Here is a 12686-nt window from a genome sequence, read left to right as displayed (position 1 = left end):
ATCCCATATAACTACCCTGAGTCCCTCATGATGAGCACAAGTCATCATGAATGCAGAATAAAAAGGATGACTGGAGGGGCCCATACTATGAATTTTATGTACATTTCCTGAGAGCAGCTCAGGCATTCCCCGCTCAGGTGGCATATGAAGGTATCTTTATGCTTTGGCATATTGATTGTGCAGAACACGCAGCTCAGTTGTCACTTGCATTTGATGCTCCTTGACCTGTATTTTGTTTTACTTTTTAATCAATCAATCAATCAATCAATCAATCACAGCTCACCTAGTAGAGTACGGTCTAAAAAAAGAGCATGGATTTTCTAAAGCACAACTGGATCGCTTGAGGCAGAAGCTCAAGACAAAGCCACTGAATCTGCCAAAAAAGGAAAAAGAAAGGGGAAAGAAGGTGGTTGGACTCTCTGGTCTAAAGTCATTTGCTGTCAGGAATGTCTATCCATCAGTCTCAAGCAGATCAACACACAGAATCCAGCCCCAAAGTATGCCACAAACAGAGAGTTGTGGCCCAGAAAGTTTGACATGTTCACACACAGACAGTACAAATCTGAAAGCGCCCTCTAAAAATACCCAGGCTGGGAGACAGCCCACTACACAGCTAATACCATGCAAGTATAAGGATCCTTTGAGTTTCTATTTTTCAGATGGATTGCTTGTTAAATGTTAGGGATGTCTATTGTTCAAAGAGGTGGAAGGAGTCAGATTCCAAGAGCTATGCAGCTATCTTAGCCACTTGGCTACTGGCACCCATTATTCTTACTACTTTATCTGAAGCAATTTTTATCTCACTCGTCAGCTGAAAAAGGTTCCCACAGAGGCTTTCAAACGCAAGCAATAAGGAAGCCCTTGCCCTCAGCCTTACAATCTAAAAGACACAACACGAAAGGAAAAATGATTGGGAGAGAGGAGGAAAAACAAGCAAACTAGGCACCTTTTCTCAGTTTATGTAATGACAGAAGGAATGGAAAGTTTTCAGAGAGAGAGGAGCCAAAAGTTGCTGCTCTTTCAGCAGAGTGGATGGTGATCCCTCTCCTATAACATGATGGAAAGTTGCTATATATGACTAGCAGTCATTGGCCACTCCCAGGTGACCTCTTCCTCCAAAAAGATCTCTGCAGGATCTGGTCAGACAGAATCCTGATCCCTTCCCCTATTAGCACTGAGCCATGCCCATATCCAAATTTATATTCATTGGCAACCTATCATTTCCCTGCAAAAGATTTTCTGTCTTCTCTCACACACCAATATTACAAAGACCCAACGTGTTATCATTTAATTCTTAGAGAATGTATCCTCTTAAAGATGCACCTGCTGCTACTGAGGAACATGTTATATTGACTTTACAAAGGACAATCAAATAAACTTCCATTTAGGAAAGGCAGCAAAGTCAACAGCACTGAGGAGCGTAGCAGCTGTTATGGCGGAGGCGCTGGCAAATATTGCATACTAAAGTTAACTAGTAACAAGCTTAGTCATCCAGGATCTTATCTCCACTTATAAAACATAAATGGGGAATCTGCCGCAGCACTTTCTCCATTTGAATTTGGCTCCAAAAAGTGCTGTAAGTTTGTCAAGCAGTCTGTTACGTCTGAGGTGTTGGAGCCTCATGCCTATTACTAATTTGCGTGTCGCCTCTTTCAGATACCTGTCTGCACAATGCATCCCCCCAATGTCCTGCTGGCTACAGTTGCTCTTCTTTTTCTGATCCCTGTGACAAGCTCACTGAATGAGGAAAAACTGAGGAAACAACTCAGCGAAATTGTCAACCTAGACTTGGTCAAGAATGTCACTCAAATTCGGAACTGGAGAATTATTGTGCAAAGAAAAGGTAATTTATGTTTAATGATTTGTGAAGTCACACTGTTGTTTATTGCGCCTATGTGTTGCTGTTAAGTATTAAGGAGTGTGTGTTTGAGATGTAAAATAACTTTTTTTAAAAAGAAAAAAGATTAAGAACAACTCCAGCATTCTGAACTCTAGCATCTATGGAAAGAACAGACAAGAAAATCACTCATTTCCAATATAATTAGGATTCTGGAAAGCAAAAGCAGGTAATTTGTGGACCTTCAGATGTTATTGGACTCAAGCTCCTATCATTCGTGACCGTTGGTCAGGCTGGCTTTGGCTGATGAGATTTGGAGTCCAGCAACATTTGGAGGGGCACATTTTTGTCATGTTGTTCTAAATATCTCACTGACTGGCTAACATGAGAGATAATTCTCCCCCCATAATAACTCTACTAGATTTATTTCTTCCTCCTTTCTAAACTGGTGAATTCCAGTGAATGCAGACTGAATACGGGGATGACTTTGAACACCCAGTCTCAGTTCTGTTGGATTCCTCCTCACAAAAGTGTTTTCCATCAAAAGCAGGTCTTCCAATAATTTTTTTCAAGATGCTGTGTTTAAATTTCAGTTTGGGTTTTTTTCTTAATTTTATTATTAGTTTCCAAATGATGTTGCTTGAATTCACGTTTTCTGAGCCACTTGAAAATACAATCTCTGAAGAAACATTTAAATAACCTATTGGATTATTGGTCTTCCATTTTTCGATAACATTTCCCTGCTAACTCTTGAGTATCTAACAAATGTCCATATATTAGAATGTGTGGCAATGCTTTAAATGGATAAAATTGTTGAGCTTCATTAACGAGGAGTTATAAGGAGTTATAAGAGTCTGGCAAGACTGGCCCGAACGGGCAGGGGTACCTTTACCTTTTATAAGGCACACTTTAAATGGTACACTCAGATTTCAGCAGCTTCACTGTATAAAATACTCCATACTTCGTTGGTATCCACTGAGAATTATATAACGTGTTTTATAACATCATCACAGAGAGGTTCATGTCACTGAAGATCAAGAATTATGAGGTTACAAACTACTCTTTCTAAAGAAGAATTCTTCCTCTATTCTTGTTTTAAAATATTTATATAGGTCTCTGGTTTTGTGACTGGATGAAAAAGCATTCCAAAGCTATTATGATTAAAATAAGGCACCATCAAATAGCCTCTCATGTAGTTAGGAGTAGAGGCAGGGGGAGAATTGATGGATTATGACAGCCTTCCTCAACCGGTGCCCTCCAGATAGTTTGGGCTACAACTCCCATCAATCCTACACCTGCTAGTATGGTGAATGATCTGGGATTATAGGAATTGGGCCATAAAACAGAACAGGGATCCGGTTGATGCAACGCCCACCCCACTGCCCAGCAGCTTCCCTGGCAAAGGTAGTCTCAGACATGGTGCTGGAATACTGTTACAAATATATGTTCACTGAGAGAAGCTATGAACATTGTTATTATTTGCTTAATTTTTGTACATTGAGTGTCCCTGGTAGGTTTTTGCTTCTCTCTCTCTCTCTCTCTCTCTCTCTCTCTCTCTCACACACACACACACACACACACACCCTCACATACTACAGATTTCTTTGCAATGTTTGTGGGTGGCATTCAACTGAACCCAATCAGCAGAAGCTTCCACTTACACAACAGGTCTTTGTTGTGGTCCTTCCCCTCTTTCCCTTTGCACCCCTTGAAATTGGCTTTGGGCAGATTAGAAGAACCCCCTGGATATCAGCATGCAGAGGGAGAAAACGGGGTGTGTGTGTGTGTGTGTCATTCTATGCTCACCCTGTTGGAACGGTTGTCTTTGTGTGACATTTGCATTTCTCCACGTGCCTTTAAATGCAGAGTGAGGCAATTCACGAGATGTCGTTTCTGAAAATGTCGATCACATGCAGTAGTGTAAATCTGAATGAAACTGAGGCTTGCTTAGCAAATATGGCTCAGTCCTAACGAGCTGGTACCACGCTTTGTTAAAGAGTGTTCAAAGTGTCCCTGTCATGGAGTTCCTGGAAAACTAGGAGCGCCAGTGAAGTGAGTGGCGAGTACCCCTCCCTGCCAAAGAGATCTTCTGAAGGTGCAGCATGGATTTCAAGAGCTTCTATTTAGGAGGCCAAGTTAGCTGCAGAAGGGAAGCTTGTTAGAATGGCCTAAGCGGCACAAGTCAGTAGACAGTGGAGGTGATTTGCACAGTACAGTAAGAAGAGATGCGAAGGAAGCACAAGAACAGCTTTGCCATTCCCACCGGTGAGCCACTCCGACAGATGATAAGAATACATGTTGGCAGGAGGCATTGGGCCCATGCGAAGGAATGCTTCTCTGGAAATCCAGCACTAGAGAGTCATTAAAGGCATCCTTATACCATCAGCCTTAATGATTTGCTCTTCTCACGGCAGATAGAAAACGCTGTGTGCATTCAGTTCATTGGTTTTTGCTGCTATAACAGGCAGTGAACAATGGTATTTGTCACATTTTTAGATACATGAATAAATGCAGATGAGTAATAGCTGCTGCTTCACTGGCTGTGTTGGCAACTCAATCGCACACTGGCTGAGTTTTCACTTCACCTAATGTCAAGACCCTCTGCTGCCTAACTCAGTTTGCTAATCTCCCTGCCTTACCTCATTCTCACAACCGCCCTTCACTCTTTCCCCATAACCCTTTATAACTAAGACCCTTCATTGCAAGTACGCTTTCTTATACCGCTGATTTTCTATATAAAACAACAACAACATACAGCTACGCTCTGCCTCCATTGTCAGAGGCTGTGATGCTTCATAATACTCATTGCTGGAAACCACAGCAGGGAAGAGTGCCCTTGTGGGCAGGTGGCGTTTGCACATTTCCCAAAAGGCACCTGCTTGGCTGCTGTGAGAACATGTTGCTGGACTGGACAAGAAAAACCTGAGTCCAATCCCAATGTCTTATATAACTTCAATCTATCACAGATTAGCAATTATTATGAGAGTGATCAGGACGCGGGCAGCGCTGTGGGTTAAACCACAGAGCCTAGGACTTGCCGATCAGAAGGTTGGCGGTTTGAATCCCCACGATGGGGTGAGCTCTCGTTGCTCAGTCCCTGCTCCTGCCAACCTAGCAGTTCGAAAGCATGTCAAAGTGCAAGTAGATAAATAGGTACCGGTCTGGCGGGAAGGTAAACGGCGTTTCCATGTGCTGCTCTGGTTTGCCAAAAGCGGCTTAGTCATGCAGGCCACATGACCCAGAAGCTGTATGCCGGCTCCCTCAGCCAATAAAGCGAGATGAGCACGCAACCCCAGAGTCGGTCACGACTGGACCTAATGGTCAGGGGTCCCTTTACCTTTACGAGGGCGATAAAATATTTCAACATGTCAGGTGTTTGCTTGACTAGGAATTCAAACTCACAAGGCTTGCACACATTTCTACAAGGATGCTGCAGAGAACTTGGCTGCATGTTGAAACTCACCATCCAATCAATCTTTTGTTCCCTAGCGATCCCTTACATGCGGGACTGTGACGAAATGTTCCAGGCAGGCCACACAGAGAGCGGCCTCTATATATTACGTCCCGAGAACGCCATCAAGCTCGTAGCCTGGTGCCACATGGATGGATGCAATGGGTGGACAGTTATCCAACACAACACCCACAACACTGAACTCACCTGGTCAGAGACCTGGACAACTTATAAATATGGGTTTGGCAACTTGGTGGGAGATCACTGGTTGGGCACCGAGTACATTTCCTTAATAAGCCAGCAGAAATGGTACAAAGTCAGAATAAATTTAGTAGATGCAGGTGGACACCATAGATATGCAGAATACGATAGCTTTGTCCTGAGAAATGAGAATGATGAATATATGCTCAAGTTAGGGACCTACGAGGGTAATGCAGGTGACTCTCTCACTTCTTCCAAGGCCAAAAACATGCACGACAACATGAGGTTTTCTTGTAAAGACAAGGACAATGACAGATCTACCAAACAAAACTGTGCAGACGTCCACGGTGGGGGCTGGTGGTACGACTCCTGCTTTGATGCACAGCTCAACCGCAAAGGTGGGCTTCACTGGGGCACATTATGCGATGAGAATTGCAGGAGCTCAGTTATAATGCTGAAGCCCATCCACATGTATTGCAGTAGGGTGTAGAAATGCACTCAGCCTCTCATGTCGCAAACTGCTGTAATGGGATGCAGGGGGTGCAACAAAACTGCAGATTCCTTTGCTTCCAGACCTTTCTATATAAATATATGAATAGTGGTTTCTTCTGCTACCTCTCACTGACATGGGAATGTATTTCTGACAGAATTGCAAGCTAATATTCCTGTATAACTTTTTCACTGATTGCAACACTCTGAAGTCTTCCAGTTCTTTATTAAAATAGCTTTTCAGCCGCAACAGAGAGGTGTCTTTTTTTAAGAACAAAAAACCACAACCCTTAATTTTATTCTCACGTCAATCAAAGACTCACAGGAAAGGCCAAGTAAAGTACAGTGGTACCTCGGGTTAAGTACTTAATTCGTTCCGGAGGTCCGTTCTTAACCTAAAACTGTTCTTAACCTGAAGCACCACTTTAGCTAATGGGGCCTCCTGCTGCTGCCAGAGCACGATTTCTGTTCTTATCCTGAAGCAATGTTCTTAAACTGAGGTACTATTTCTGGGTGCAGTCATGGGATTGTTGTCTATCACTTGACGGTGTATGTTTTCATTCCACAGAGTGGGAAGTGACAGAGACAGGATGTTTTGGTATTAATCTGTTCCGGAAAGTGGGACTATTGTCCTTTGTTCTTTCTCTCTGCTGTCTGATGAGAAAGAGGAAGGAGCTAAGTCAGAATGCTCTGAGTGTATTATATGTAAATAAATGTAGATTAGCCAAAATGCTGACCTACTGAGTTCTGTTACGCAAACTGCGAATAGTCTGCGGATCCCTAAGTGTGCTGATGCTTCTTGGTATCAGTTGCTGTGATGTTTGGGCTGAAGAAAGCTTTTGAAGCTCCTGAACAACCGACCAGGAGGGAGAGAACACGTCAGTCGGGCATGTGTCTCTGCCAGGGCCCTACATGAGAGTAGGACGATCCTAACAGTGCAATGGGTCAGTGCATCTGACTGTTAATGTTAAGATTGTGGTTAGGATAACAACTGGCATTAAGGAATCGGAACGGGGGAACAGCATTTACACTAGATGCAGGTTTACACTGGGGAATAACATGGAACCATACAGGGCACCAGTAGCCTCATAGGCTCTGCTGTAAGTTTCAGCATTCTCAACACATGGATCCAATATTTAGCTAAACTTTCCTCCATAATCCACGAGGACTAGAAACTTGCTTCCTCCATCTTTTCTTTAGATGTTCCTAAAGACACCAAGTTACATGGCAGTTCTGCACCTGCCCACAGCTCTGCACACCACCCGCTCTTTACATTAACAAGAGCACATCATGCTGCCCTCTGCATTTTATGTTCATTCAAAATAATATGCAAAATAAAGAAAATGCTAGCTCTTCCAGCCCCGTGCTTGGCAAGTAACACTCCCTCAGAGTTTTAAGAAGGAATTTAGAGGCATGTAGGACACAGAACCTTTGAAGCGAGGCTTTAATTTTTAAAGACAACCAGTGCATCCAGGACAGGGAGGAAAAATAAAATCAAGCCCCTTCTCCTCCCCACCCCCCAAATAATAATAATTGAAATGCTAATGAAATCATATGAAAAGTGAAACCAGGCTGCAGTGTTCCAAAGAGAATACATAATCTACAAGCTCAAAATTCAACTGTGCCTCTACTCCTATGCCTGGGGCATGCTTAAAATATTGATAATCAAGTCTCTTCTGGAAGTGTATGATGCATGTTTTAATCTGAACCAGTATCTTGGGAAAAGATTGCCACTTGGGGCATATATCCGCTCTCCTTTCTTGCCCATGAGCGTGCGGAAAATCTTGTTCTGGGACAGAATTTTATTATAGAACTCCACTCCACCTCTGGCAAAGCTGGTGGAAATGGTGGCTGTATTTCTGTCTGTCCTGTAATCCATTGCCTGACTCACAGCGTCGTACGAGAGACAATAGCCTACAAATCCAATCGCCATTACAGCCACGTTGTAAAGGCCTCGTAAGAGCACTGGACCCGAATACAAGCCCAGGAGCTGCTTTATGGCTACCCCAGAAATCCAAGTCCCAGCTAAACAAACGGGGGCAACAGCAGCACATATGAAGGGTCCGTTGCTTTGCAAGTACATGAGCTCTCTTGCAATGGCAAACTTTTGAGCCTCCGGAGAAAGGGTCAGGGCCTCCTTCAAGGCCAGGCCTTCTGTGCTGTCCCAGTCCACTTCTTTGCCTTCAATCATAACAACGTGGCTGGCAGTCCTGTTATCATCAGTGGCTGCACCACTGAAATGGGCAGGAATGCCCACGACACAGCCTGCAGGCAACCATGGAAGCCCAGCGCTCACCGGGTGGAAGCTGTAGGCCACGAAGGCTTGGTAACGATTTGCTGATTTTACTCTGACGTCACTGATGATGTCACGGAACAGGGTCTGTAATTTTCCTGAGAGCTCCATTGGTTTCCCCTTGGCCCAAGCCTGATACAATGGTCTGAATGTCTCCTCAGGAAAGATGTGAAAAGTCAGGTTAGCACCAAAGAGTCCAGCACAGGAAACTGCCAGGAAACCAGTCCTGTGCCTCTCCACCATGGCCACTGTCTTCCAAAGGAACCGAACTGCCATATTCAGCTGCTAGCCTGTTCAATTTCAAGACAAGTGATGAATTAGCATACTTACACATAAGCTCCATTTATGCTATACAGTCATACTACGGGTTAAAGACGCTTCGGGTTAAATATTCCGACCCGGAAGTAAAGGAATGGGTTACTTCTGGGTTTCGCTGCTTGCGCATGCTCAGATGCTCAGAATGACGTCACGTGCATGTGCAGATGCGGCGAATCGCGACCTGCGCAGGCTGCGTTCTGCTCATGCTGCGAACGGGGCTCCGGAACGGATCCCGCTCGCATCCAGAGGTATCACTGTACATTTAAAACAGTATCATGCCACTTTAAATGGTCATGGCTTTTCCCAAATAGTGCTGGGAAGTATAGTTTCTTAGGGGAGCTAAGAGTTGTTAGTAAAGGTAAAAGGACGCCTGACCATTAGGTCTAGTTGTGGACTCTGGGGTTGTGGCGCTCATCTCGTTTTATTGGCTGAGGGAGCCGGCATACAGCTTCCAGGTCATGTGGCCAGCATGACTAAGCCGCTTCTGGCGAAACCAGAGCAGCGCACGGAAACACCGTTTACCTTCCCGCCAGAGCGGTACCTATTTATCTATCTGCACTTTGATGTGCTTTCGAACTGCTAGGTTGGCAGAGTTGTTAGCACACCCCTATTCTCCTTACAGAGCTACAGTTCTCAGAGTGGTTTAACAGTCAATACCTCTGAGAATTGTGAGGGGAATGGGGACTCCTAACAACACTCCGACAGTTCCCAGGAATCTTGGGGGGGGGGGGCGGACCTTGACTGGTTAATCACAAAATGATGGCAGCAGGAGCCTGGCTAATCAGAAAGGACAAAGTAACTTGTTCAAGCAGCTGAATACAAGGCAGAGTTTGGGTTCGAAACCACTCCTTTGGTCCCACAGTTTTCTGCTGCAAACTGAAAACCCATTTCAAAGGTGGTAAAAGTGAAATAAAACTTGTCCAAAAAATTGTGCACAGGGCAAAGCTGGAGCCCAGAATACAAAATTGAGTGTTCGGATGCTAAATACATTTTCCAAGGTTAACTTTTTGTCCTGAAATCAGAGTTCCCATTTCACAGGTAGGGATGTGAGCACTCACAAAAAAATCAGCACTAGTATTTATCTCCTTGGTCCCAGATGTTGTAGTGTAGTGTATATAACGAAATACTTTGTTGCTAGTTAGTCTCAGGCAGTAGCTATAAAGAGAGTGGATATCAAGCTAGGACTTGCGAGACCCAGGTTCAAATCTCTATTCAGCTCACTGGTTTACTTTGGGTTAGTCATTATATCTCAGCCTAATCTACCATGCAGGGTTCTTATGAAGATAAAAATGACAGAGAGACAGCTATGACATATGCATAATATGTTAAGGGTGCTTCTGGACTGCCTCTGTTTTGGGGGGTGGGATTCAATCACATACAAATTTGGGTTACAGTCTGGCACTATTGCACTACTCCTCCCCACCCCATCAGACTCTTTGCAATCAGGGAAGTGATAGGAAGATGGAATAATGCGACACTGTGGAAACCTCCTGCAAACAAATAATTTTGAATGCCCAAGACTGGTCATCTGGAAGCAACCTAAGTAACAATAATACATGCTTACAAGCAGTGCTATATTTTTTTTCCTAGAAAAAGAGGTGCTGGAACTTGTCATTAATACCTCCCTTGTTCTCTTAAAATGGCAATGGTGTCCATCTGAGAGGTGCCGAAACTGAGTTCTGGTGAGTTCCAGCTGAAATAAATCCTTGCCTACAAGGCCAGTATTATGCCCTTGCAGTATAAGTATAAATGTCATGCTTTTTATAGCATACCACAGACATAGCATAAAACAGATGCCACCCTAAACACTAATTTGCCAAAATAGCAGTCATGCAACAAGATAACTAGTCAACCTATACTAATTGCAGATCGCAGAATTTAGCTGGGGGGGGGGCTGAAAGAACTCCTCTAATTTTAACTAATTTTGCATCTAACTGCAACTGCTTGTATCCATGCTTCGTTCTGTTTTGTGCCCCTTCCATTTACAAAGGCAATTCTGAAACACAATTAAACGCGCATAAAGGCATTCCGTTTTAAAGCACTGGAAATGGGCACGCGCTAAGGATAAGGACCTGATCTCCTACCAGCAGAAAGGGCCAATACCTCTTTTAGCAACGCGGTGTTAAATCCCAACTCATTTCTACCTACCCACACTCCACCCGCAACAGCAGCAGCAGCTTGAATTAATATACCGGAAAGGGAAAACGCACGTGGGTGCCGTAAAGAAAGTCAGCTGCTGAGAAAGCGGCGCGCTCAAGCTTAGCAGGAGAAAATAGCCGGCGGGAGTTCCGGGTTGCCTTGGCGACGAGGAACCCCTGCTGTTGCAAAAGGCACTGGAGCCCCCCCTCCCCACCGCCGGGCTATAATTGGACCTTTCCGCTGTCTTCTTCTTGTGGTTCTCGATTTTGCCTTAGCCCGTCCAGGAGGATGGAGCGGGGAGGAAGACGCATATAATATATCCCACAAGGCAGCCAACACGAAGAGGTTTATTGAGGAAAGCTGAAATGCAAATCCGGGGAGTTTGCAAATGCAAACTGAAATGCAAACGGAGAGAGAAAAGAAAGGGGGTTCCCTCGAAGTAATATATATGTGCAAATCATCCTTTGCAAGGGCGCGTTGCCCGGGCCAGTTACCCACGAGCCAGCTCCTTGGAGGGGCTTCTTTGCGAGCAGGGCTGCGCTGCTCATCTCCTCCCTGCAGCCCTTGGCGAGGAGGGCCTGCCTGACTCATAGCCCCCCCCCCCGACCCCGACCCCTCTCGTTTCCGCCAAGCTGCAGGCATATAGGCAGCGTTTGGCTTCGCCCTGCCGCCCCAGAGGCGCGGAGAAAAAGCGCAGACTGGGCAGCTGCCGAGCTGGCTTGCCATGCCTGCTGCCCTCGCCTGCTTACCGCGGACAGCTGCGCAGCCCGCCAGGAGCCTCGGAGGAACAGAGCAGCCATTGATCGTGGCCGGGCTGGGAGAGATCTCTCACAGGAGAGGCATTCTGCGAGAAGCGTCCCGCTCTCTCTCAAGCCCTTCTGCTTTGTTGCACCGCCTTGTTAGGGGGTTAAGGTTTTTAAAAGGAAGTGTGTATATGTGTGTGGCGGTTAGGCGGGGGTGATAAAGGCTACTCGCCTCTCAAAATAATCGCAATTACGTTCCCTTAATCGCAGTCAAGAGGGTCGTTGTTGGGGGCTTCTTCCCCCCTTTACTTTTGCACAACAAATGCACGATTGTTATTTCTTGGGCCATGCAATTTCCTTGGAACTTGTGCTTCTGTTGTCATGATGATGTGGCCGAGTGTGTTACAATTAACTTTCCTCCCCAGGAATGCACTGGTTTTTGGAGAGAGCTATGAAGCGCGCTAATGTCTGGGAAGGCTATACAGTACTGATTTGCAAACTTCCGTTGTATAATATTAGCCGTGAAAATGATACAAAAAACTTGTTGGTGTGATACACACAGCAAAAGAGCAGCAAAATAAACCCACCCCTCTCTCAGCCACTCTTTTGTAGATCTTTTAGAATAAATATATATTAAATTGTTTACAAATTGTATGCACTCTTCTGTGATTTGTCGTGGTCGTGTCTGACTTTGTGACTCCCATGGACCAGAGCATGCCAGGCACTCCTGTCTTCCTCTGCCTCCCGCAGCTTGGTCACACTCATGTTCGTAGCTTCGAGAACACTGTTCAACCATCTCATCGTCTCTTCTGTGATAGAGTTTATGATTTCTCTAACGTGGATCATGCTAGCCTTTTATGGTCATTACGAGACTTGCACTTTGAGCCTGGAAGGATAAACACCCATCGTTTATGACACAATGCCTTGAGGACCATCCTGGCTACATTGGAAGATACTCATAGACATCTGTTTCATGTGGATACCCATATAAACAACTGGAGGGCTTATATTAAACCAGAAGTAGCTAATGTGGTAACCACCTGCTATTGTTGGCCTGCAACTCCCATCATCCCTTACCATTTACCATACTGGCTGGGGCTGATTGGAGTTGGAGTGCAAAAACATCTGTAGGGCACCATATTGATTCCCCATGTACAGTGGTACCTCGGATTACAGACGTTTCAGGTTACAGACGCTTCAGGTTACAGATTCCGC

General features: G+C 45.0%; 2 protein-coding genes across 3 annotated transcripts; one reads left to right on the top strand and one right to left on the bottom strand.

Annotated features, from left to right (window-relative positions):
• The first annotated feature begins 1510 nt into the window (after positions 1-1510).
• Positions 1511-6033, top strand: LOC309541194 (fibrinogen-like protein 1-like protein). Its single transcript, XM_082238681.1, has 3 exons — positions 1511-1576; positions 1657-1843; positions 5327-6033. The coding sequence occupies exons 1-3, from the start codon at positions 1523-1525 to the stop codon at positions 5977-5979; spliced, it is 894 nt and encodes a 297-aa protein (XP_082094807.1). The 5' UTR covers positions 1511-1522; the 3' UTR covers positions 5980-6033.
• Positions 6034-7405: 1372 nt separating this feature from the next.
• On the bottom strand, positions 7406-12052 carry TMEM177 (transmembrane protein 177). Of its 2 annotated transcripts, XM_082238623.1 has the most exons (3): positions 11972-12052; positions 10738-11939; positions 7406-8561 (listed from the first exon to the last, which is right to left on the bottom strand). In XM_082238623.1, the coding sequence occupies exon 3, from the start codon at positions 8545-8547 to the stop codon at positions 7612-7614; it is 936 nt and encodes a 311-aa protein (XP_082094749.1). In that variant the 5' UTR covers positions 8548-8561; positions 10738-11939; positions 11972-12052; the 3' UTR covers positions 7406-7611. The 2 variants fall into 2 exon arrangements, with proteins under 2 accessions (XP_082094749.1, XP_082094750.1); XM_082238624.1 differs by lacking the exon at positions 11972-12052 and having other exon boundaries at positions 10693-10757.
• Positions 12053-12686: the final 634 nt, after the last annotated feature.

Source organism: Podarcis vaucheri (genome assembly GCF_965113315.1).
Source record: "Podarcis vaucheri genome assembly, chromosome: 1".
NCBI lineage: Eukaryota > Metazoa > Chordata > Lepidosauria > Squamata > Lacertidae > Podarcis > Podarcis vaucheri.
This window is presented reverse-complemented; position numbering and strand designations above follow the sequence as displayed.

Coding starts and splice junctions, on each gene's coding strand:
- LOC309541194 (XM_082238681.1), top strand. CDS start 1,523: ATGGGGAATCTGCCGCAGCACTTTCTCCATTTGAATTTGGCTCCAAAA. Junction 1,577..1,656: donor ATTTGGCTCCAAAAAGTGCT/GTAAGTTTGTCA, acceptor CGCCTCTTTCAG/ATACCTGTCTGCACAATGCA. Junction 1,844..5,326: donor AATTATTGTGCAAAGAAAAG/GTAATTTATGTT, acceptor TTTGTTCCCTAG/CGATCCCTTACATGCGGGAC.
- TMEM177 (XM_082238623.1), bottom strand. CDS start 8,547: ATGGCAGTTCGGTTCCTTTGGAAGACAGTGGCCATGGTGGAGAGGCAC.